This window comes from Nothoprocta perdicaria, unplaced genomic scaffold (genome assembly GCF_003342845.1).
Source record: "Nothoprocta perdicaria isolate Ctin4 unplaced genomic scaffold, notPer1 scaffold_62, whole genome shotgun sequence".
NCBI classification, from domain to species: domain Eukaryota; kingdom Metazoa; phylum Chordata; class Aves; order Tinamiformes; family Tinamidae; genus Nothoprocta; species Nothoprocta perdicaria.
In genome coordinates this window covers 1530726-1553131 of record NW_020455888.1, presented here as the reverse complement: position 1 = coordinate 1553131, position 22406 = coordinate 1530726, and the positions used below count along the sequence as shown (strand labels likewise).

The window sequence follows — 22406 nt, the reverse complement described above, 5'->3', positions numbered from 1 at the left end:
CACACGCACACCCATACAGTCACCCCGAACACACACAGGTCCAAGAACCATCACCTGAACACACACGGGATCACCTACCCCCAGCCTGCAGCTGACACGGTACAGGCGCACAGACACACACCCGCACACACACACAGCCACCCGCACACAAAGCACACCCCTGTGCACATATGGTCGCGTTGACATGTGCACAGCCAGCCGTGCCGTCACCCGCGTGGCCACACAGCCGCACACACACACAGTCACACAGCTCTCGTTTCTGCTGACAGGGGAATCCTGCCCCGGGCTCCAAAACTCACCCAATTAAGTGTGTTTGCAGGCAGGCTGTTTCACTTGTTCCTGCACCAACACTGCTTGTGTCTTCAAACACTCCTCATGATTGTTTGCACCTTCTGCACACACACACAGGCGCATATATATATATATATATATATGTATACACACACATTGCATATATATATAAATGCACATGTATCCATGTTTACACATATTTATATGTATGTGTGTATGCATGTACATAAGTGTGTAGAATACAATATTCCTAAGCAAAACAAGCAGCTCTTGGAAGACTGGTAAGACGAGCTCATACTTTCGAGGCTCACCTTTAGCTTTCCCTCTGCGTGCTGCTTTTTAAACACAGAATGCCAAAGCTGCAGGTAATACTCCTCAGTTTGCTCTTTATCATATAAAATTCTCATGCTTGTTAAAGGAGAGGTATTTTTGTGGCCTCAGAACAGGTAAGATAACAGGCAGGTGCACCGAAAGTGCCAGGGGGGTTCATAAAGCAGGAAGGAATAGGGGAAAAAACGCTAATGGAAAAAGAAATAATGTCTCAAAGATCAGTTTCACTGGCCTTCAAATATCAGCTATTTCTATGCCTGTTTTGGAGCTGCATAAATAACCCCATGGCCACGGGGCCAGGTAGCTTTCTGTGTAATAATTTATTTAAATTTTAATGTGCAAGTGGGGGCAAGTATAAGGCTGTTGCTTATTTTCCATTCAGCATATTGCTGAAAAGCCTTACCCATGCTTTTATATATATATATATATATATATATATATATATAAAAGCATATATATATACCCATGCTTATATATATATATATATATATATAAGCATGGGTAAGGCTTATATAAATATATATAAGGCTTATATAAATATATATATATATATAAATACATATATATCTTTCTGCAACCTTTTTTTTTTCAATAATATACTAGCAGAAGAAAAAACATCAAAATCTGTATTTTTATGAGATGTTTTTTCAACGACAGTTTGCAACTGTTCAGTACAGTAGTTATACCCAATGTATGTAAGAAATCTTAAATGGTTTTGAAAAATGGAGGGGAAAAAAAAAAAGCTTATTGCAAATAGGAATGTCTCAATTTCAAATTTGAAAAAAATATTTTAGATTTCCAATAAAAAAAAAGTTTAAAATAAAGGCATTACTTCAGCTCTTAAGCATGGGTGAATCTGCAATTTCTTTCCATGTAGAGACAGCAGAAAGGGTTTTTTTGGTTACGGAAATTACACTGGTGCATAATCCACATCCAAGCAGCYGGCTGGGTTACTCACCTGAAGTGGCATTTGAGAAACTTGCAGTTTGAGGGAAAATGGCACCGTTTAGGGTCAGCGCTGTGAGAAGCTGCGTGCTGGCTGTGGACCAAAGCAAGTATTTTCCAGCACAGTAAGAGCTACATTTTAATAGGATTTTAATAGGAAGGCGGGGGTTTTGCTGGGGGTTTTGCTGTGTGGGGCTCTGAAAGCCCTTCCAGGACGGGGCAGAGGGGCTGGAGCTGCCGGGCGGCGCTGCCAGGTCTGGGCTGGATCCGCGGGGCTCGAGGGAAACGCTCCGTTTYCTCGGAGAAGGAAAGGGCCAGGAACAGCAGGAGAATCCCAGCGTTGGGCTTTGAGTGCAGGTTTTCTCCTTCACGAAGCCTGTGCCTGTGTGCTGGACAGCAAATCCTGCCCTTCACCCACTGGTTCATCTCCACCTGCACCGCTAGCTGTGCCAGAGAAGATGCTCCTAGGAGCAAAACTGCAGCAGAAGTTCTGGGTTCTTTAAAGGAATTTCAGGCTCAGATTATAAACCACTGAAGACAACATCAGCTGCTCTTGCATTTTATTCCATTGCCAGGTATTTCTCAATTAAAGCTCTCTTTACTGTCATAAAAAATACTGATGACCACTCAGCCTGTATACTTTTCAGGACATATTTTTGGCTAACAACACGGTAGCTTTAAGGATTGAGTTTTTCTGTGGTGGAGCTGAGTCTTTGTAGTAATTGTGGCTCGAAGCAACGAGCTGACAGAGGTGGCCATGAGCTGCTAGAGGTGACTTCCCTTCCCTTCCCGCAGCTTCCTCGGGATGACTGCCCTTTGCCTGCTKAAGCTTTTACGCCAAGCCACCAGAAAGGAGAACAGATTCACGAGGAGTCTCTGTGGTGCCATCCTAGCAGAGACCCCACAAAGGAGGATCCTTTCTGAACCCTCCCTGGTGGTGCCAGATTCTACCAAGCCACCTGTGTTGGGAGCTACAAACCCCTTTTGCACAGCCGTAAAATCTGGCGCAGACCCGAAAAGGAAGGCGGCGTTCGGGAGCGTTGGGAGGAGAATTCCCTATCGGATTTTGCATGTCATCAACGAGAATGGAGAGAGCTTGGGGAACATGCACCGAGCGGAGGCGCTCAAGCTCATGGAYCAGCACAACCTGAAGCTGGTTCTGCTTCGTGAGAGCGCCGAGCCCCCCGTGTACAGACTCATGACGGGGAAGCAGATTCACGAAGAGCAGCTCCGTCGTGCAGAGAAGAAAAAAGCAAGTGCTAAAGCAGGTAGGGGCCCTGTTAATATCGTGACACCCCTCGAGAAACGCGGCATTAGAGGCGGTTTCCGCAGCTTAAATCCTCTTACTTGCGTTTGGGTAAGCCCAAAGCAATGTCCTTGCTTTCTGTGCTATTAAGGATTTGCTGGGGGGGGGGAAACGAAATTGTGGCTTAGTTGAGTCTTCCACACAGCAGCTTTCTGTTGCTTTCTCAGGATTTACTATTTTAGCATCTGCCGTTTTGTTTGGTTTTAATCTATTTTTATTTAAGAGAATAACATTAGATTCTGGTTCTATGACATGCACTGAATTTATATGCTTTTCTTAAGGCATAAATGACAAGTAGTTTTTATAAACTCTGCGAAATTAGATACACGATAAAAAATTGTATTTTATCAACAGCAGTCATGAAACAGCCCARGTAGGTAGAAGTTTGAAGCCCTTAATAGCTGCTTATTTATAATGCTTTGAAGACATCTCTTCTTTTACAGAGTGGAAGAACATTTTTTTTTCAATATTAAACATTTTTTAGTTTAATTTCTTAAATCACTCCGATAGTTTAACAAATGGGGAGTTTAGCAAGGAAGATTTAGGAAAGGCATCTGACCCTGTGTCCTCCTGTGTCACACTCAGGCTCTGGGAGGTCTCAGTGCTTTGAAGCTGCAGTTCTGGTTTCAGAAAAGACCTACTGGGCTAGCGAGTTTTCTGTTCCAGAACCCGCACAGAAAACCTGTAACTCCTTCTAAACTGCTTGTGCATGAAGAGGGGTAGAGCTCAGCTTGTTTCAACATGCAATGAGGCTTGTTATTGCCAACTGGATACTGCATTTCACCATGCCCAGGGAAAACGTGCCYGAGATTTAATTTTAAAGCTCTCCCATTTAGCTACGTACGCACAAAATTTAAGAATTCATACAGTATTCTTAAGTGCAGGTCCACAAGGGTGCTTATACCTGCTYACCCTTGTTAGACCTGCATTAGGGTCTGAACGTTTCGGTGGCTTTGTGTTTTCGTGAAAACAAATTTGCAATTAAAATAAAAATACTTTAAGCCTTTCTCCCCTACAGCCCCTCACACTCCCTCTGTGCCTCAGTCAGGTTTTYGGTTGTGGCAATGAGAGCAAAAGGCCAGTTAGCCACCGTCTGAGGTGGGAGTGAGGCTGGGATGCTCTGTGGTATGAGGAAGTAACATTGAGGATGGGAGGTGAGGAGGCAGAGCACTACAGGCTATTTGAAAAAAAAAAAAACAAAGAAAAGAAAAAGGCAACTGAAAGTTTGTCAAACGTTAAGCCAATGCTGCAACAGTTCTGTTTTAAACAGAGCAGGTTCGGAAGGAGTTATCCTTTTCTTCAAGTATCGCCAGGAATGACCTAGAGACCAAGACTAAGCAGATAGCACAGTGGATTGAGAAGAAGTACCACGTGAAAGTCACCGTGCGCCAGGCGAAAGACAGCGCTGCGGACATGGTAAGGGCAGGCTACCAAATCCACTAAGCAGGTGGCCCCACACGAACACTCCTCAGGTAATACTGTTTAACTTGCAGTGTATCCCTCGCTGCTGAAATAAATGCCTGAAGGTCTCGGTCCCGTGGCAATAATGGTTGTCCTACCTGTGTCTGTTCCAACACTGCAGTTCTGGAAGAGCAGAGACAGTCTGAGGGGCTTGTGCCTAGGGCTGCAGGGAAAACTGGTGGCCTTGCCAGCAAAGTCCCTGCTTCTTCCCTGTGCCAGCTTTTTAGTTGGATTCACAGAACTCTGCCATCCCTGGCTCTCTGGAGAAGTCACTGCTTTAAAAGTTTAGCAGTGAGATTAAAATAATGCAGGAAAAACACAGTTGTTTTTATTTAAGTAACCCAACTTTGGAAAATACATCTGTGCAGTGGGGGTATAGSTTAATTTTCCAGTGCTTTGCTGAAAGCTGCCAATGTGCTGCATTCCAGGACTATCAAGTGAATGTATCTATACAGACRTTAAAGACTTGTTGGCTAAGTTAGTATTTCCATGGCCTTTGTCTTGTCACTTGCACAAACTTTTTTCTAAAAATTCACTGTATGAAGTGTTTTTTTTAATTTCTTTTTAATTCTTTTAATATGTTCTTGTTGCAGTGAATTCATTTTTCTTGATTTTATTAAATTGCTAGAACAGATTTGCATTGTCACTTTATATGAAGGGAACAAAATTGTTCTGTTAAAGTTGAATTTACGGGGAAAGGGGGAGGAATTGGATAGGGCACATAGAGCAGAGCATTTCCATGCTACAGTCCAGGTGTAGATTTCCTTTAATTCATAATTAAGAGAAAAATAATGTGTTGAGGATTTACTTCCTTCCCCCCCCCCCCTTTTGAACACACTAGTTCAGATACAGTCCTATCATTTTCTGCTATTTTAGAACAATATTTCCCAGTAAATGGGAAGAGACCAATAATATAAGTGATTCTACTGAAAAAGATGGGGAGTGGGATGCAGGGYTGTTAGCACTTTCACAAAAGCATTTAAACAGCAAACAGAGAGTCAGAAAATTAACCTAAAAGTTAGAAATAAGGCTAAGTTACTTTTCTATAACAAATTATAAGTAAGGAACAAATTGTTAGGACAACACAACTTGAACCTCTAAAGCCAGAACTAACAGAGATCTAGCTGGCTTTAGGCCACAGAAGAACCACGGGGAGGATACGTAAGTAAAGAACATTGTTTCTACCTGTGTTTGTGCATCTCGTCCTGTTTTTTTTTCTCCTTTCAGTTCACGGTTTTTGATCAGATTTTGAAGACTGTGTCTGAGAAAGCCACTTACCTTTCCAAGCCAAAAGTGATTAAAGAGGGAGTGAGTACCTGTGTTTTGAGGCACATGTCTGAAAAGGAGTTGAAAGCACAGCAGAAACTAGAAAAACAGAAACTGGAAAATTCTATCCCTGTAGCAAGGAAAGATGAGAATGAAGCTCCAAAATCAAGTGAGTTGAATCAGTAACTTTAATGAATATGTGTGAATAGTATTAAATTCTCAATAATAATAATAAAAAAAAAAAGTTATTGTCAAGCTCTGCATTGGTCATTCCATAAAGTTGTCTCAATTAACCCTTACTGCAGAGTCAGAATTTCAACAGCAGGTATTTCGTTTTCCAGGGGCTGATCCACCGTYGTGCTTTCTGTCGGAACGGCAGTATCTCCTGGCTGTCTTTTAGGAGGAATGTAGCCACTCAGGYGGGAGGCTAAGCTCCTCTTAGGACGGGACCGCTTCTTCTGTGAGAAATAAATCCAGCATTAGCAACATAACATATATGAGGAGGTTTTGCTCCGTAGATCATGAATGAAAACACACATGCTTCATTATTTAAAGTAGTTTCAGCAAGTGGGATTCCCCCAAATTAAAGAGAGAGCTGGCCTGTTTTYCAGTCTGAGGTCAAATTTTAAAGCATTTAACATTGTATCTTCCTCTCTAAAAAGACAGGAAATGAAGAGTTAAGAGGATTTCCTCTAGCACAGGGCTTACTTTTAAGTTCAGCTTTCTCTTCTCTGGGTCATGTACAATGGTGTGCCTTGCTAGGCTCTGCTGCAGGGTGCAAAGAAGGAAAGAGTTAGGCTTTCACCATGTGTGATTCAGGTTAAAAAAAAAATCAGYGTATAAAAATATGCGTACCTTCATTGCAAACACTTTTCCACAACCTGGGTAATCACAAGAGAATGGCCTTTTCTCTTCGTGGAAGGAAAGAATATGGCTCTGAAGGTTGAAGGGAGTTGTGTAGGTTCTCCCGCATCCTTCTCTCGGGCATCGGCAAAATTCCCTCTCCACGGCGTGGATTTTTTGGTGCTGCTTGAGATWATCTCTGCGTTTAAAAGTTTTGTGACACTCGCCACAAACTATGGGCTCTGAGGGGAAAAGAAAGAGGCAGATAGAAGTTAACAGCTTTGCAGAGGGATTCAGATGCAGAGGAATTCAGAAGCGAAGTAGCAATYGTCCGAAGCAAAGCTCAAATTCACAGGAACCGCCGGGAATTCGGAARCGAGGCACAGAATAATACAGTATGAATCACCCAGGTAGGAGAGCGAGTAGTTTATTCCTTTTGGAGTCCAGCTAGAATGGCAGCTCTTTTGCCTGTTAGGAGCTGCAAACAGTTTGTCCAGATGTAATCACAAGCAGCAATTCTCTTGAAATTAGCATTTGGTTTCCTATTTGTAAAACAACACACTATCAAAAGTTAAGAAAATTCCATTTACTGCACAGAATTTAGTGTTTGGCGTTTACCTGTATGACTTTCTTTATTGTGTTTTAGAAATTCTGTCCAAGTTTTTCCCGTAAATGAGCAGTTTTCTTTCTTGCACGTGTAGCCTGTGGAGAGACATGAGAGCCGTGTACAGTCTCAAAGGCCCTGACCAACCGAGTCCAGTTTTACACAGCTGAATTTCAGCCTTYACTGGCTGTTTGACATGTTCGGTGTATGAAAACGAAAGGCAAKTGCCCCTCATCTCCTCTCACACTGCTCCAGAAAACACGTTGGGGTCCCCAACCCTGGAGAAACCACACTGGGGTCCCTAACCCTGGAGAAATCAATAACTGGACTGGACACAGCCAGGAACAACCCTAACTGGCCCTCCCTGGAGCAGGATGTTGGACCACAMAGTCTTCAGAGGTCCCTTCCAATATAAACAACTGTGGCTTAAGGAAGCAACCTAGACACAACACCAAGATGCTCTTCCTAGCCCCTTATTCCTTYTTCCTAGGGCTGGAAAACAAGCTAACTGTCACGAAGGCTGCTACCGTGCATCCATTCTTTTCAGGATTAGCTCAAACACAAACGTGCCCACCACCCATCAACCCCATTTAAATACTTTCCATGTCAATACATCCATAATGTCAAAAATTCAATGTGCATGAAGGTTGTGGCAGAACTGGCAAGAGATCCTTATCTCCAGAGGCCTAGACAAGAGCCTTAACCTGAATCCCATCTTCTCTCCTGAAGAGGAATTATGGATAAGGAAGTGCACTGGAAGAAATACAACCAGAAGGGGCCCWGGGCTCTCTCAGCCTCCCAAAGTGAGGCTGTGCCTGCGGACGGTTCTGCAGTTGCCTCCTCAAGGCAGCTGTTCTCGTTTTGTCCAGCTGCATGGCGAGGCTCAGTCTGCTTTCACATCTGCTAAACATCTGCACCTGCTGTCTGCCATTGTTCCTTAGCTGAAACACAACCGAAGGAAAAAGGAAAACGTTACCTTCATGTATCTTCTCATGCTGCTTTAGTTTGCTTGGAGTAGTAAAGTGTTTTCCACATCCCTCATGACTGCATCTAGGAATTAATTAATTAACATTGGCTTAGTTTTCCCCACACATACAGTTTTTACATGTGGAAACAGTTTTCCACATGTTCTTTTCTCCAGTAAGGCGAATGCAACATCAAAGGGGGCAAAATAACCCACGTCCCTTTGCCTAGAGATCTCTTCTGCTCGAGACCTGATCCGTTTTGCTACTGAATCAGCCCTGAACCAGCCTAAGCCGCTGGGGCTGCAGAGGAGGGAGACAGGGCACTGCAAAGCAAGAGCTCCCAGGGGCCTGACCCAGCCACACACTGCGCTCAGGGAAGGTCCATCTACAAGAGACAAACATCTGCTTTGCTCCCACGCTGCTTCCAGGAGGCTTCCCGTGCCACATTAGCAGTCTGCTGCCATGCCCAGCTTCTCAGGCTAGTCCAGCCAAGCCTCACCCCCCTTCTTAAACCGCTGCTTAGCTCGGTGTTAGCAAAGCCACTGTGTTTTGCTGAGGAACAGAGGCGATTTCACTGTCTGTATTCACTGCCACGCAAGAGTTTTGGTTAGGTTGCACCCTAGGACAAAGTGAATTTTTATTTTCTCTCCCTGGGAGCCTGAAGGTTTTTGTTTTCTCTCCCTGTAGCCAATGGAAACACCTGCAGCTCAACAGGACAGTGTGTCACGACTGTCACCCAGACAGGCTGTACTGCACAACAGCACAATAAAGGCACCTTCACCCACGTCCACAAATTCACAGAAATTTGTTTCAGGTTTCAAATGCCACATCAGCAAAAAGGCGGAGGGAAGGCACGTGCTTCCATCTACAGCTTTTAAGTAAAACAGCCACAGTTCATTATTAAAATTATCCACCTACTTGAAGGGAGGTTCATTGGTGTGTTGGCACTGATGAACTTTAAGCTGTTGATGTTTCCTAAAAGACTTGCTACAGCCTTCAAAGTCGCACTGCGTGGGGAATTAAGGTATCATTAGAGGCCAAGAAAAGGGAACCGAATTTGATTTCCGAGTCCACAGCAGCTGCACTCCCACAAACACAGCCCCATAATTCCACAACACACACGAAGTGGGGCTGCCTGAGCCTTCCTTTTGCAGCACGAAGGCTAAGTTACTCACCACGTACTGCTTTYGCTGGTTCTCGTGCTTGCGTTCGACGTGCTTCTTCAGGTTGGCCTTTGTGCCAAATTTCTGATGACATCCCTCAGCCGTGCACCTACAAATGAACAGCGTGCCCTTATTACCGCTTTCAAATAGCCGTTTGTTTCCTAAGCAGACRCATAAATTGTTGGACAAGGCCAAGAGAAGGGCTAAAACTTACAACCCAGATAGATGGAAAAAACAGAAGAGTTTAAAAGTAAGATAAAGGTAAGATAAGTCACATGTTAAGTTGCTATCAAAAATACCACTGGGCAAACATGTCAGCACCCGGAGTTTTAATAAAGTATGGAAGAATTCCTAAGAATTCCTGGCTTCTAATCCATGACACACAGCTGTCAAGGGTTTGGTAACATTAACTGTTCTCCTCATACCGTTCAGTTATTGGGAGAGCTCTGCCCCATGCTGCAAGCCTCCGTTTCGGGGCGCTGCCAGATCCGAGGTTTTAAACTTGGGAAGATTCCCCGAGATTCCCCCGAGAAAACTTGGGAAGATTCACCCGGGTGGGGTGCAAAGGGGGGCCCGCTACCAAAGCACGGCCCGTGGGCGCCRGTTTCAGCTCCCCTTCGCTTCCAGCAGGGCAGGAGCGGCCTGATCTAAGAGCAGGGGTTAAATAAATAAATAATAAATAGATAAATAAATCAGTAAGTAAAATCTGTGCTTACTGGAAGGGTTTTTCACCGGTGTGCGTGAGCAGGTGCCGGGTGCGGTGGAAGTCGCGCGTGAAGCCTCTCCCGCAGCCCTCGTAGGGACACACGTAGGGCCTCTGGGGGAGCAGAGCGGGAAGGGGGGATGARGCGGGATGGCGGGAATGCCGGGAATGGCGGGACGGGCCGCGCTCACCTCGCCCGTGTGGCCGCACAGGTGCGCGTCCAGCCGCCAACCCTTGCTGAAGGTGGCGTCGCAGCCGGGGAAGGAGCAGAGGAAGCGCCGGACGGGCTGCGCGCTCCCGTTCCCGCTCCCGYTCCCGCCGTCGGCGCGCGCCGCCGCCGCCGCGCGCTCCCGAGCCATGCGCGGCGCCGCCGGGTGTCCCCTCCCGCCACCCGTCCGCGCCGCCAGGCCAGGACACCGCGGCGCAGCCCGCGCCCGGAAGGAGCGACTCCGCGCATGCGCCGTGGCCGCACCGCGCCTAAGGAGGCGGGCTGCGAGCGACGCAGAGGGGTCGAGTTGGGGGCCCCGGGTTCGAGTCCGGCGGCTGCCAGTTCGAGCCCCGGGAGTGTGGGTTCGAGTCCGGCGGCTGCCAGTTCGAGTCCGGAGCCTCGGGCGGCCTTCCTCTCACTACCGTTTCCATGGTCGTTTTCAGGCCGCAGTTTCAATCATTGTAACAGCTGCTGCAATAATTATTTGTGCGCTGAGGTGGTGTTCATGATGTCAATATGGATGCCCGGGTACATGCAGGCTTGCCGTGGTTCCCCAGTGTGGCACTGTGTCCTCAGTCCCTCCCTCAACCCACACCAGCCCTGCTGTGCRATTTGGGCATTTGCAGCCCAGACAGAAGTCTCTCCCTGCCCAGGATCTCGAGGGAGAAGCAGCTCGTCACCATGACCCGTGACTGTGCCACATCCCCATGCTCCAAGAGGACTTGGCTTGGGACAGGGGACGTCCCTGAACRGGGGGATCCGAAACCTCACACAGCACCTCCCTGACACCCAATTTCCCATGTCGGAGCTATCCCATCACCTGCTACAACCTGCAGGATGTGTGGACTTCATTTTATCAGACAGGCCTCTGAATTGACCGTTTGTCCYTGTGTTGGTGAGGGCTGCCGGCAGGCGCAGCCGGGGAGGCCAGGCCCAGCTCTAGGGACATGGAAATCCCGTCTTCACACGTCTGTCCCGATGCAAAGACGAGGGAACCAGGGTTCCTTCCTGCTTCCAGCTAATCCTTGCAATGGGGTAAACTTTCCCAGGGATTTACTGGGGAGTACCAGGTATTTCATGGGTATTTCCCAGAGAGCACAGACTATTACCCCGGTATTCCCTGTGAGTGTTGACTTTGTCTTCCTAGCATGTTCCAGCCACTGTGTGGACTTCCAGCCTCCTGGAATTTTCCTTTTCCTTCCTCCCTCTGCAATTTTCCCTGCAGAGAGTGAGTGCCAGGAGAGGAGGGGAAGGCAGGCACAGGATGGCGCCAAGGGAACCATCCCTGGGAGAAAAGCTCCCATTCCTTCTTCTCTTTATATATCCCAAGGGCTGGAAAAGCCTGAGCAGATGGTGATGCTGAGAGGAGGTGCTTAGGCAGGAGAAATGGGAGGAGGGAAGAGGTGGAGATAAGGGACAGGAATCAGTCGGAAAGGAGGGGATTTGGGGATAGAAAGGAGGAGGAGAAGGACGGGTGCGCAGGCATTTGGGGGATTGGACAGGGAATGGGAAGGCTCCGGGGAGAGCACCAGGATCCAAACATCACCATGGCCTCAGGGGATGTCTCTCATCTCTTAATCTTAGCATGATCAACAGGATGGCTGCAACAAGCAGCTGGACCTTGCGAAGCAAAGGCAAGAAATGCAGCTTATTTTCATCTCTGTTTAAGAAGAGAAGTCAGCCTGAAGACATTTCAGATTTTGGCAAATAGTAATCAAAAGGGAAAGGCTGCTTTGATTTCTTATCTCAGAATGGAAATAGAAAACACACTTGAAATTGAGGGGAGAAAAAAAGTGATTAATCTCCCCTTTTGGGAATTTGCCTCTTAAAATATCATATTATTTCAGATCTTCCTATATTATGCAAGGAAATATTATGCAAGGAATAAAACTTCTGCAAACTGTCATAGCAGACCTGGAAAGAGCAGTGGATTCCCTGAGATTTAGTCTTGCAGTAACCTCTAAGAGGTAAATTAAAAACAAGAGAGAGAACTAAGTCAAGAGATATAAAGGAATTCYCAACGCAAGATCCACTCTTCCACTAGAGACCTTTAATAATCTATGTTCTGTGAAGGGACAATAAACAGAACATAGCTAAGGCATGAGGTTCACTTAGGGAAAAAAAAATAAATAAGGAATAAGCAGGGTGGATAAATCCCTCAGACTCTGATAAGAGGATGCCTTTAAGCCTGCAGAATCCAGCCAGAATTAAGAAAAAAATCCATGCGTAATCACAATGAGGAGCCTCATTTTCACAGAAAAACTTCTGAGTGAATGAACTGCACTTTTTTTTAACCAAAAGCTATGTCATTTTCCCACCATGTTGTTCTATTGTAGATGAAATCATATTTATTCCACTAATGTGAGGTTCAAATATTTCACATTAGTATTATCTGAATGTCTGTATTTATGTTAAAGACTTTTCATGTCAATATGGACAGCTGGAGCCATTATGTTCCTCAGGCTTGATGAAGGGGTAGATGATGAAGATACACTTTCAATGAAGGAATTTCTGCAGGGTACTGACAGAGTATGAAGACAAGGGAGGTTTGATTGCATGGCTTTTTATGATTTAATGCATTATTTGAAAAGCATCTTGTAAGAAATGTAGTCATTCTTGAATGCTAAGTAAACCTTAGGAATCTGCAGGAGTATAGTACTGGGAAATTATCTACATCACAGCTTAATTCCAGCTCTTTCATTTTCTTACAAATTGTGAAATTAAGTACTTATGTTTGCCCAAAATGCATCAGTGAAAATAATGTGGTTTTTTTGTTTGCATACAGATAGATTGAACAAATTTACTAAAAGTTACASTAAACTGAGCTCTAAATTGAAGTTACTTTCAGTCACAAATGGAAAAAAAACCCCTTATTTGCTTAAAATACAATAAAAGCAATAAAAGATGCTTAATACTCTTTTAAACAGTAAGTCTTATATTATTCTAATTGAATTGTATGTTTGTGTGATGTTTCATTGAGAGGCAAAAAGACATAATATACTAAGGGGAATACAATTTCCCTAACACAGTCCTAAAAATTACGTGTTGTGGTTTGTTTGTCATGTGGTTGTTTATTCCCACCAAAACAGTAGTCACCCTAGAACTGTCCCACGTGTCGGAGCTTGTTACCCCTTCCTTGACATCAGACTTGTTCCTTTAAATCAGACTTAAAGTCAGAAGAGTCACTGGAAGAGGCTGTTCCCCTTTCATCCCGTTTTCATCCCATAGGGTTACCACAAAAAAAAAAAAAAAAAAAAAGAAAAAGTCCAAAAATCTGAAAACAACCAAGAGAAACGCCCAGTAAATTCATTGCTTTTCTCATTGGAATGAATATGAAGGAATTGAGCGTGGGGGCCGGAGAAAGAGCTGTGATTATTTCTTGGCCCCACTAGAAATTACTTCCTGCTTTTATAATATTGCTTTAATCTTCTGTGTTGCTTTCCTCATCTCCAACCTGCTTGCAAGGTTATAGGGACCTCTGCACTTCCCTGCTCAACAACAGCTTTATTCTCTTCTTCATCAGGACTTAGGCTCTTCCCCTATTCTAAACTGCAGAAGGGCTTGTTTGGGCCACAGCTAAGAGAGGAGATGGAGTATGGGGGAACTGTGCAAACTGGGGACCAGTGGGGAACTGCAGTTAGGATAATGTTTCCTTGATCTTTCTGTTTACAGAATCAGAGCTGACTTGTAACGCTGCCAGTGTCCTCAGGAGCCCCRCCGAGGGATTTCTGGTAAACACAAAAACATGTTAGGAAGGGGATGGAGTTAATCAGTTGGGCTTTCCTGCTGCTATATTCGGCCTAGCAAGCTGACCCTGACAGATGTTTCTGCTTTTAGGCCACAAGGAACTTTATTGACTGGTTGTCCCTGTGTTCAAGAAGCATGTAAATCTATCGGAGTTGCTTTTCATAAGAGCCTTCTCCTGCCATTTTTWAAAAAATCTCTGTCATAATAGATTTTAATGAATTTCCTGATAAACTGCTATCACTGCAGAATAAAGAGGGAGTYTGCATTGCTGTGACTCTGCCACGAGAAGGCACGGACTGCAAGTGACRGCAAAGCTACACGGCAGAGCTGYGTGGAGCAGCTTTTCGGTRCCRGGTGACACTCGTCCCTCCTCTCCCCTTGGCCCTGGGTTGCTATGGGGCTTTCCACAGAGCTCTCACGGGAGCACTAGGCATGGGGAGCTGGTTGCTTGCACYGTGCCAACACTCGCCCATGTTTCAGGTTTCTGAACTGGAAGGAAAATAGGTTAAATTAGACTGAAGAGTGTCCTGCTGTGTGAGCTGGTTCGCCATTAAAACATCATGACCGGATTCCCATCTCCATTTCACCATCCCAGGCCCCTGAAGTTAATACATTTACACCTCAGTCCTGCTGGCACAACTCTAGGAAGGAGCTGATCTGCTCAAATAATATCTACATGAATATCAGTCTTTCCTGTCTCATGGCACAGCAATATAATACCTAGATTTGTGTTTGCCTTGAAAATGGTGTTTTTTTTTTTCTGCTCAAATAATATCTACATGAATATCAGTCTTTCCTGTCTCATGGCACAGCAATATAATACCTAGATTTGTGTTTGCCTTGAAAATGGTGTTTTTTTTTTTGTTTTTTTTTTTTTTTTAAATCAGTTACAATTATTTGCCCTTGCAACACAGGCCTCTTAAGGCATCAAATTACATGGGTCAATAAGGAAGGCAGTTACCTAGCTGACCAAAATTGCAGGTGCAAAATTCTGCCTGCAGCTATTTGTGGCCATAAAAGCAGGTCATCCTCCCAAGGGCAGCTGCAGCAGAAGTTGCCACACTCCTTCCTGGCCCAAATCCCTCAGGAAGTCTCTCTGGCATGAAGTCTGTTCACTTGGGGGAAGGAGAAGCACAATTTCCCCCATCCTCTCCTGCAAGCCATGGCGAGGTGCAGTGGTTGTTTTAGTGGACCAAAACATTATTAGAATAATTGCCGCTTCATCAGACAGAATTATTAGTCTGGCAGTAACATGTTGTATCACGACACTTGTCTCAAATGCCCGCTAATTATCAAAATAAGCAAATTTGCTTTGTTCCCACCACGGGGATYGCTGCTCTCCCGTCTTGGGTGTGATCTTGCAGATACAGCTACCGGCGGCTGTTGCTCCGCGGGGCCGCGTCACCCATGCGCAGGAGCTGTTGCGTGAGGAGGGGACAYGGGGCTGGCTCCCCAGGGCCCAATTCCAACCCTTTCGCAATCCGCAGGGAGATGCTTCTGCTCTCCAATGGGTTTGCATTACATCCTCAGGTAGTGACCTTCTCCAGGCAGGAATTTTGCTGCAAACGTCTCTTGAATGCACTGGAGAGATCCGCCAGCTGATAAAACAGTCAACCTCAAGTTGACTTGGAGCCCCTGTGGATATATGTCATTTCTTCAAATGTGTTGTCTATTTTCCTTGGATAAASAACCTCCCTTAAACAACCTGACACCCTTTGGGGTGCAGAATCAGACCTGCAGTCGTTTGTTTCCCCACAGAGAGCCCCAAACCTGCAAACGCGGCTCCCACCGGGAGCGTTAGGGCCGCGGGGCCCCACACGCCATGGGGCAAAGGGGTGTCCCCCCATCTGCCCCATCATGATCTCCTGCTGCCCCCTGGGCACCCTGGGCCTCCAACACATGGGGGCTTCCTCACAACGCAGTTATTTTACTTAGGGGTGTTCGCAGAAGCAAACAAGAAGCATYATCAAAACCCCAGGGAATTATCCCACCCTCCTTCCCAGCCTCCCTACACATCTGTGGGGCGGCTGCCTGGTGTGGGCTGYGAAGAGAGAAGCTGGCGTTTTTGGCGAAAGCAAATGGAGCCATCTAGTGACAAGAGAAACTTCCCGTCCCCCGGCGCTCACGAGGGCCCAGCGAGGCCGGGATCAGCGCCGCATCCCATGGGATGCATGGGCAGATCCACTTGCCGGGGGCATTGGTGCCATCTCATGCAGAAAAAGGAGGCCAAACAGTTTGGGGCTGTTTTAGCCAAGTGAGGAAAGGAAACAAAAAAAAATTACAAAATGAAAGGGTTTCTTTAAAAGAAAAATCAAAATACTGTGTTTCAAAATGTGGGAATATTTAATTAAAAACAGGCAAATCTATAGAAATTGTGTATTTTTATAAATTTTGAAACATTTTAGCTTGCGCTGAGCATTGCATTCCATTTGACCCCAAAGCAAACTCTTCCATAATTTCGTAATGCTAAAATATTAAGTGAGTAGGTTTTATTGCAGGGAAAAATATTTCTCCTCCATCTCTTTCTCCAACAAAATCTTCCCGGTCTCCAAAGAATCCACAGAGTTGAAGATATTATCAGTCTAACTAACTGCATCACTGYAATTCCCAGCAAATTAAGATCCAAAGCCTGCCGTTTTTGCAGTAAACTCCTCAAACAAAGGGGATAATGAGATTATTTAAAAGATTTTGTTTCTAAGGCAATTTCCAYGTGCTTTGTAGCTCATAAAGTGGAAGATAAGGTGGATAGCACAGAGTTAGCTTTTATGTTAGCCTTCCCCGGCCTCATCCACTTCTCCAGTCACTTCTGGGAAGGAAGGAATTCTCCTAATGGAGGCATGGTGAGGTGAGACTTTGCCCCAGGGTAAAGAGAGACAAAGTGGGATCTGTTCCCATCCATGCTGCAAGATTTGGGGGGCTTTAGGCAAAGTGTTATGGACTGACTATGGACAGCACTCCAGATTGGGACTATGTCCCAACCACGCAGCCCTTAGGCCTGGCTCTCCTCCTTACCCCAGGAGGTTTCCCTGCAGCCCACAGATAAGATTAGTCCCTTGCGCATGGGTGAGAAGTAGAAACCACTTCAAAGCACCCGACATAGCTCGAGGGCTTCAGGGCAGCCCATCGGGCTGGTGCTCTCATAGCATGGAGGTAGAGATACCTGCTGGGCTTTGGAAAGAGGCTGCCTGAGGCTGCAAAACCTGCTGGGGCGACGTGCCAGGGCGGCGAGGGGCAGAAGCTGCCGCAGGCCCCGCTGTGTTGGACTCCACTGTGTGCAGCCTCTGCTTTGGGAACAGGCCCTGGAAGCCACGGACATCCCCTCACCTGACCTGGGCCTCTCGGGCAGCGGGGTAGCAGGCACAGGCCAAACTGTGCCCAGAAAGGTGCTAACAATCCAACAACACTGGGCAGCGCTCTGGGTCATGCCTTGGGCCTGTCTTACTGACCCGTCTAAATACAACCATCTGTGACTGCAGCTGGGACCCTGATTCAGGCCCCTGAATGTGACCCTGCGTGTGCAGGGTTTGGACTAGATGACCTCTGGAGGTCCCTTCCAGCCTTAACCATTCTGTGGTTCTATGATTCTMATGCCCTTGGGCAGTCTGATGTCCTCTCTGTCCCCTACAATGCCAAATAACAGGAAAAACCCACATGTAGCTGGCCATTACTAGGAAATTTTAACAGGCCAAAGTTTGTTTATAATTATATTTAAAGATTAAGCATCCATAATAATTATAACAATTCTAATTAAAGAAAAATATATAATTAAAAATAATTGTAATTATAAATAAATAAAAATCCCTTCTGATGAAAGAGTGATTCTCTGCAACAATTGTCATATAGAGGCTGAGACTTTTAGCTTTGTTTGCACTTTTAGGTTTGCTCATTTTGTTATTAATCCTTTTCCCAAGATCTTCTCACTTTAGTTTGGCCTTTTGTGGATGAAAATTTCAGGGAAATTTTGTGCCTTTTCAGAAACCTGTGTTGTGAAATCTGGAGCAAGAGACTGTCCTACAGGTATGCACAGCACCCAGTAAAGTTTCAAGGTCAGTATTGAACACATGAATAGGTGCAAGTAGATATCTTAACAGCACCTCATTCTCCCTTACCCTCATGTCTGAAGGCATCACTATGGCCTTGTTAATCGGGTATAAACTTGGGAGCAACAAATTATTCAACTTAACTACTCAAGTACTTTAAATCAGTTTACAGTCAGGTCCAAAAACTAGTTGGTACACAGGCCTGGATAGCACATGGCGTAGTCAGAATCCATTCTCATTTAAAGGTCTAATTTTTAATGTATTTATACAGAAGGCTCGCTATGAAGATTTGTTCTACCAGGCTCTCCAAGTAGTGGAAGATGGACAGACGTGCTCTGTACTTTCTGCAAAGGACTCCAAGGAAAACAGCTTTCTGTTTTACTTGAAAAGTTTCCATGTCTGCAATGGTGCAAAGAGAAAATCTGAGGCCCTCCATCACCTTTGCATCAAGCAGACAACATCAAACACTTTTCACAGTTCTATTTTAATAAATATGACTGTGTTTATAACAGATTTGGGTGGTAAGTCATCAACCAGTTTTATTCATCAAACTCTCTGGCTCTCTACTCTCTTTACTCCGTCTTTCCTACAAGCTTTTGCTGTAGACCCTCAGAGAGCATCTACCCCGCTTTTTGTTACATATTGTGCCAACTCTTTTAAGTATATATATATATATATATATATATATATATTTCTGATATAACAGATCATGTAGGGGAATGGGACAGAATCACTCAGGCTCTTAGGAAAAGCCTCCTTTCCTCATTAGGAGATAAGTCTCTTTAATACCTTATACTTGTAATTAGTGTTGTCTGGAGCACATCCTTAATTATTTCATTCATCTGTCCTTTATGCAGTGCTGCTCCATCTGCTTGCCCCATTGGAAAACACAGATCTCTCTGAGATTTTGGGTCTGTATCAGAACTCGTCAAAACTGTTCATACCCTGAACATAAAGCATCAACACCTAATCTATAAGGTACAGTGCACTGGCAGGTATTGACTACACCCAAACAACGAGTTAAGTATGGAGAATAGCAATCAATCCACGGACAATCTACAGGTAGAGCAAGAGATTACCTAAATTAGGTACTAACATGCAAGAAAGCCAGCTTGGGTAGGTTTGCTCCCTGTTTCTTTGAGAATTAGTTGATTAGGAATCGTTTAGCTGATATATTTGCTGAACCTTGAAAGTGTCGTGCTGATGCACTTTTATAGAGAGTTTTTTATAATGCTTTACAGTGATTAACTGCCCTCGTAAAACTACTCATATTGAGTTYGTTCAGTCATTTTCTGTATTTCAGCAGACTGGCTAATAAACCACTTCCAGCTCTACCTAGCACTTGAAACAGTCTTGCTAAATAGACTGTCTGGTCTCTAATTAGATGGGTAAAAGAGAAAGGTTTAGGAGCCCAGCACAAACATCTTTGTTCCAAAAACTCTCTTAGTCATCTGTTTTTGGGGCAGAAAGTGATGATTAGCAGATTCCTCAGATCGGATTCTCTGACCATCCCAGGGAACCAGCAGAACTGTACCAGTGCAAAGCCACTTTCAGTGCAAAAAGTGTCAACAGCCTTCAAGAGTGGAACCTCAGTGCTCCTCTCCTCCCCCATGCCACTTGTGAGGCTTGTAGCTGGTTACCCTAAGGTTTTATGACAACAGCCAGAGAAAACAGCTTTGGGAACTAGCATTGCCCAGCAAGACACAGCCTGGAGCATGCTTTTTATGGCCGAGAACTCAGAGCRTTCCTGTCTTCATTTCCGAAGTGCTCCCAGCAGTTCCCCTTTATGGCAGGGCTGTGCTCCCCAACACGTGGGGCAGGCTGGGGACGGAGCCTGTCCCATCCCGTGCTACCCCCAGGCACATGGAGTAAGGGCAGCAGTGGGAGGTTGCTCAGATGAGAGGCAGCAAAGGGAAGAGCAAAGTGGAGGGCTGGAAGACCTGAATTAGGATAAACATAAGGGGGGATAAACATAAGGGATAACAACTGACAGCCTGCGCTTACAAGGGGCATCACTGAGACCTATTGCACGGGCAGGGGTCTGATCGCTTTGAGGTGGGTGGCAAGAAAGGCTCCACCAGAGCCAAGCTGGGCACATGGGCATGGGCAAATACGGAGAAGTGCTGTGGCCCTGCTGCTGCACTGCTGGAGCTCCCTGTGCAGCGCTGCATGGCTTGGTCCTTCTGCCCATCTCTACACGAGTCACAATCCGCAGGTGGACATAAAGCTGCTGCCATTAATATTGCAAATTTTGATTAACTTCAATTAATTTAATTGCCAAGCGGACACTTTATAGTGCAATAGCCCCGTTCACTTCAAGAGGCAGGAAATGCATAAAYACATCCTGCAAGAAAGGCTCTGTCTCTGAGAAGGCGGTGAGGTTGGTACATGACCTMAGGGCAGGGCCTGGTCTGCAAGGCATATGGTGAAAGCAGCTGACAGTGAAAATGCAGCAGTCTGGAGAAMAAGGGAAGACCCTGCCGTTCTGGGAATAATGCAGGAACCTCAGCAAGCCGAAGCGCTCATCAGAGCTGCTCCTCTCCCAGACAGGTTGGACATTAACGGAGCCGGCAGGAAGAGCCACGCGGTGCCGCTGGCGGAGGGGCAGCCTCACGCTCGGGGGCTTCTCSGGGGTCCACAGTTTTGTCACGCCAGCTTCATGCGGTCACCAGGCTGCAGTCCCGTGCTCCTGCCCTCCCTGCTGCAGGCGTTTGGGTGATTTCCCGTCCAACGTGGATACCAGCTGAGTGCGTCAGGAGAAATCTGAACTGAGCGCATCTAAGCTTTCCTGAGGGAAATTGCTGTGGATTGAGCTTAGCTTTCCCCAGGTAGTTGATTTCTGTCAGTCATAATATACTATTTTTTTAACTCCAGCCTTGGAGCCAAACTTGGCCATTCCTCTTTTGTTTTAGCTCAGTTYTTTCCAACAAGAGATGTCTGGCTTTTAAAGACATGTTGTTTTTCCCATGAGACTGTTACCAGGCCTTTTCATGGGCAAAGAAAGTACCATTTGTTGTATGTGTGCATTAGACAAGCAGCAGTTTGTTATTTCATTATTAATTATTTACCCAGTGAAAGAAAACTTCCCCATCTAGGAACATTTTATTTTCTTTGTGGACAGGAGATGATAGGGGTAATGAATGGCCAGTTCTTGACATGAGAATACAGGAATGGCTCTTTCTGATACCACATGTGTTTAGGCAAAGGTACAAACATACACAGCTTTTTCCCCAATCTCCATGTCCCTATAAGCACACTGAAATTAATGAGAGCATTGCCTAATTAGTGACTGCAGGATCACAACATTCACTGCATACTGCCCCTGCTGAAAGGACTGGCACCTACATCCACATTATCCACAACACATTGGGTTTGGTGAATGCTGCTTCCCCTGTGTGAAATGAGAGCAGACACAGGACCGCAGGATATTTTTTTCTGCTGGTATCACTGCACACAGTAGGTACTCACTGGGGAAGACAACACAAGAYAATGTCTTGTATTGTCCAGGCTGCATTAAGCTGTTTAAGATGAAGCACAATGTCAGCCTGTGTCTTCCTGATGACTGTGTCTTCCTCATTGATACAAGCTCAATAAGAAATCCTTCTCTGGAGATCTTCCAAACCTGCCTGGATGTGACCCTGTGCTCTCGGTGGCCCTGCTTGAACAGGGGCTTGGACTAGATGATCTCTAGAGGTCCCTTCTAACCTTGAACATTCTGTGATTCTGTGGAATCCCTTTGCCACAGAGGATGTGCAATTACAACCTGCTGTGCCATTCCTATGCAGAACCACAAGCTCCAGGAAGACAGCCTGGAAGCTAGAGCTCTCCTAATGTCTATGCCCAAGCAATAAAAAGTTTGAGTTGACCTGAACATTTGAAAATTATCTACCAATTTGAGACTGCAAAATGTGATACAGGAGATGAGGGAACTGGCTGCCAATGGGAGCCTGCTGGATAAGCTTTAAGTTCATAGGTAACTTCATAAAAGTGCAGGCCARCCCTCCTTAGCTCTGCTACACTGCAAACCATGGGCCAGTCGTAACCATCCTTGTGCACAAAGGCAGACACAGAAACTCCTTGACCACCAAGACAGTCSCTTTCTTTATTGTGCATAGAGGTGATCTTTCCTTTAATCAAACCAGGACTTTCTGGGCAGAACTTCCCACTCAGGCAGGCCCCTCTGATGTCAGTGAGGGTTTGGGGATCACAGAATATAGGACAGGTTTCATTTTCTACATTCAGCTTAGACCAGAACTTCAGGTGGTGTTGGTGGGCATAGATGAGTTTTCAGCAGTTGAGATGTGTATTTCCCCCAGCACACGTACCTTAAACCTCTTGTCACAGCTCAGATGCTAACAGGAGAACGTAGGAATGGCCATAAAGAGGCRAAACGCTCACGTAGCCAAGCATTCCTTCTCTGGCTGCTCTTAGGATAACATAGCAATTTGCAGTCTTCCTTCTCATTCCTTTCCTATAATTATGCCTCTTTTATTCACTGGTCATTGTTCTGTTTAGACCTATAATCTAGCAACCC

General features: G+C 45.5%; 2 protein-coding genes across 2 annotated transcripts; one reads left to right on the top strand and one right to left on the bottom strand.

The window, feature by feature from the left end:
* The first annotated feature begins 2363 nt into the window (after positions 1-2363).
* On the top strand, positions 2364-5853 carry MTIF3 (mitochondrial translational initiation factor 3). Its single transcript, XM_026049850.1, has 3 exons — positions 2364-2834; positions 4143-4288; positions 5561-5853. Exons 1-3 carry the CDS (start codon positions 2372-2374, stop codon positions 5783-5785), a joined length of 834 nt encoding a protein of 277 aa, XP_025905635.1. The 5' UTR covers positions 2364-2371; the 3' UTR covers positions 5786-5853.
* GTF3A (general transcription factor IIIA) lies at positions 5785-10236 on the bottom strand. The gene is made up of 9 exons (XM_026049810.1): positions 10069-10236; positions 9891-9991; positions 9187-9283; positions 8930-9018; positions 8023-8096; positions 7061-7144; positions 6455-6684; positions 6308-6367; positions 5785-6057 (listed from the first exon to the last, which is right to left on the bottom strand). The coding sequence occupies exons 1-9, from the start codon at positions 10234-10236 to the stop codon at positions 5896-5898; spliced, it is 1065 nt and encodes a 354-aa protein (XP_025905595.1). The 3' UTR covers positions 5785-5895.
* Positions 10237-22406: the final 12170 nt, after the last annotated feature.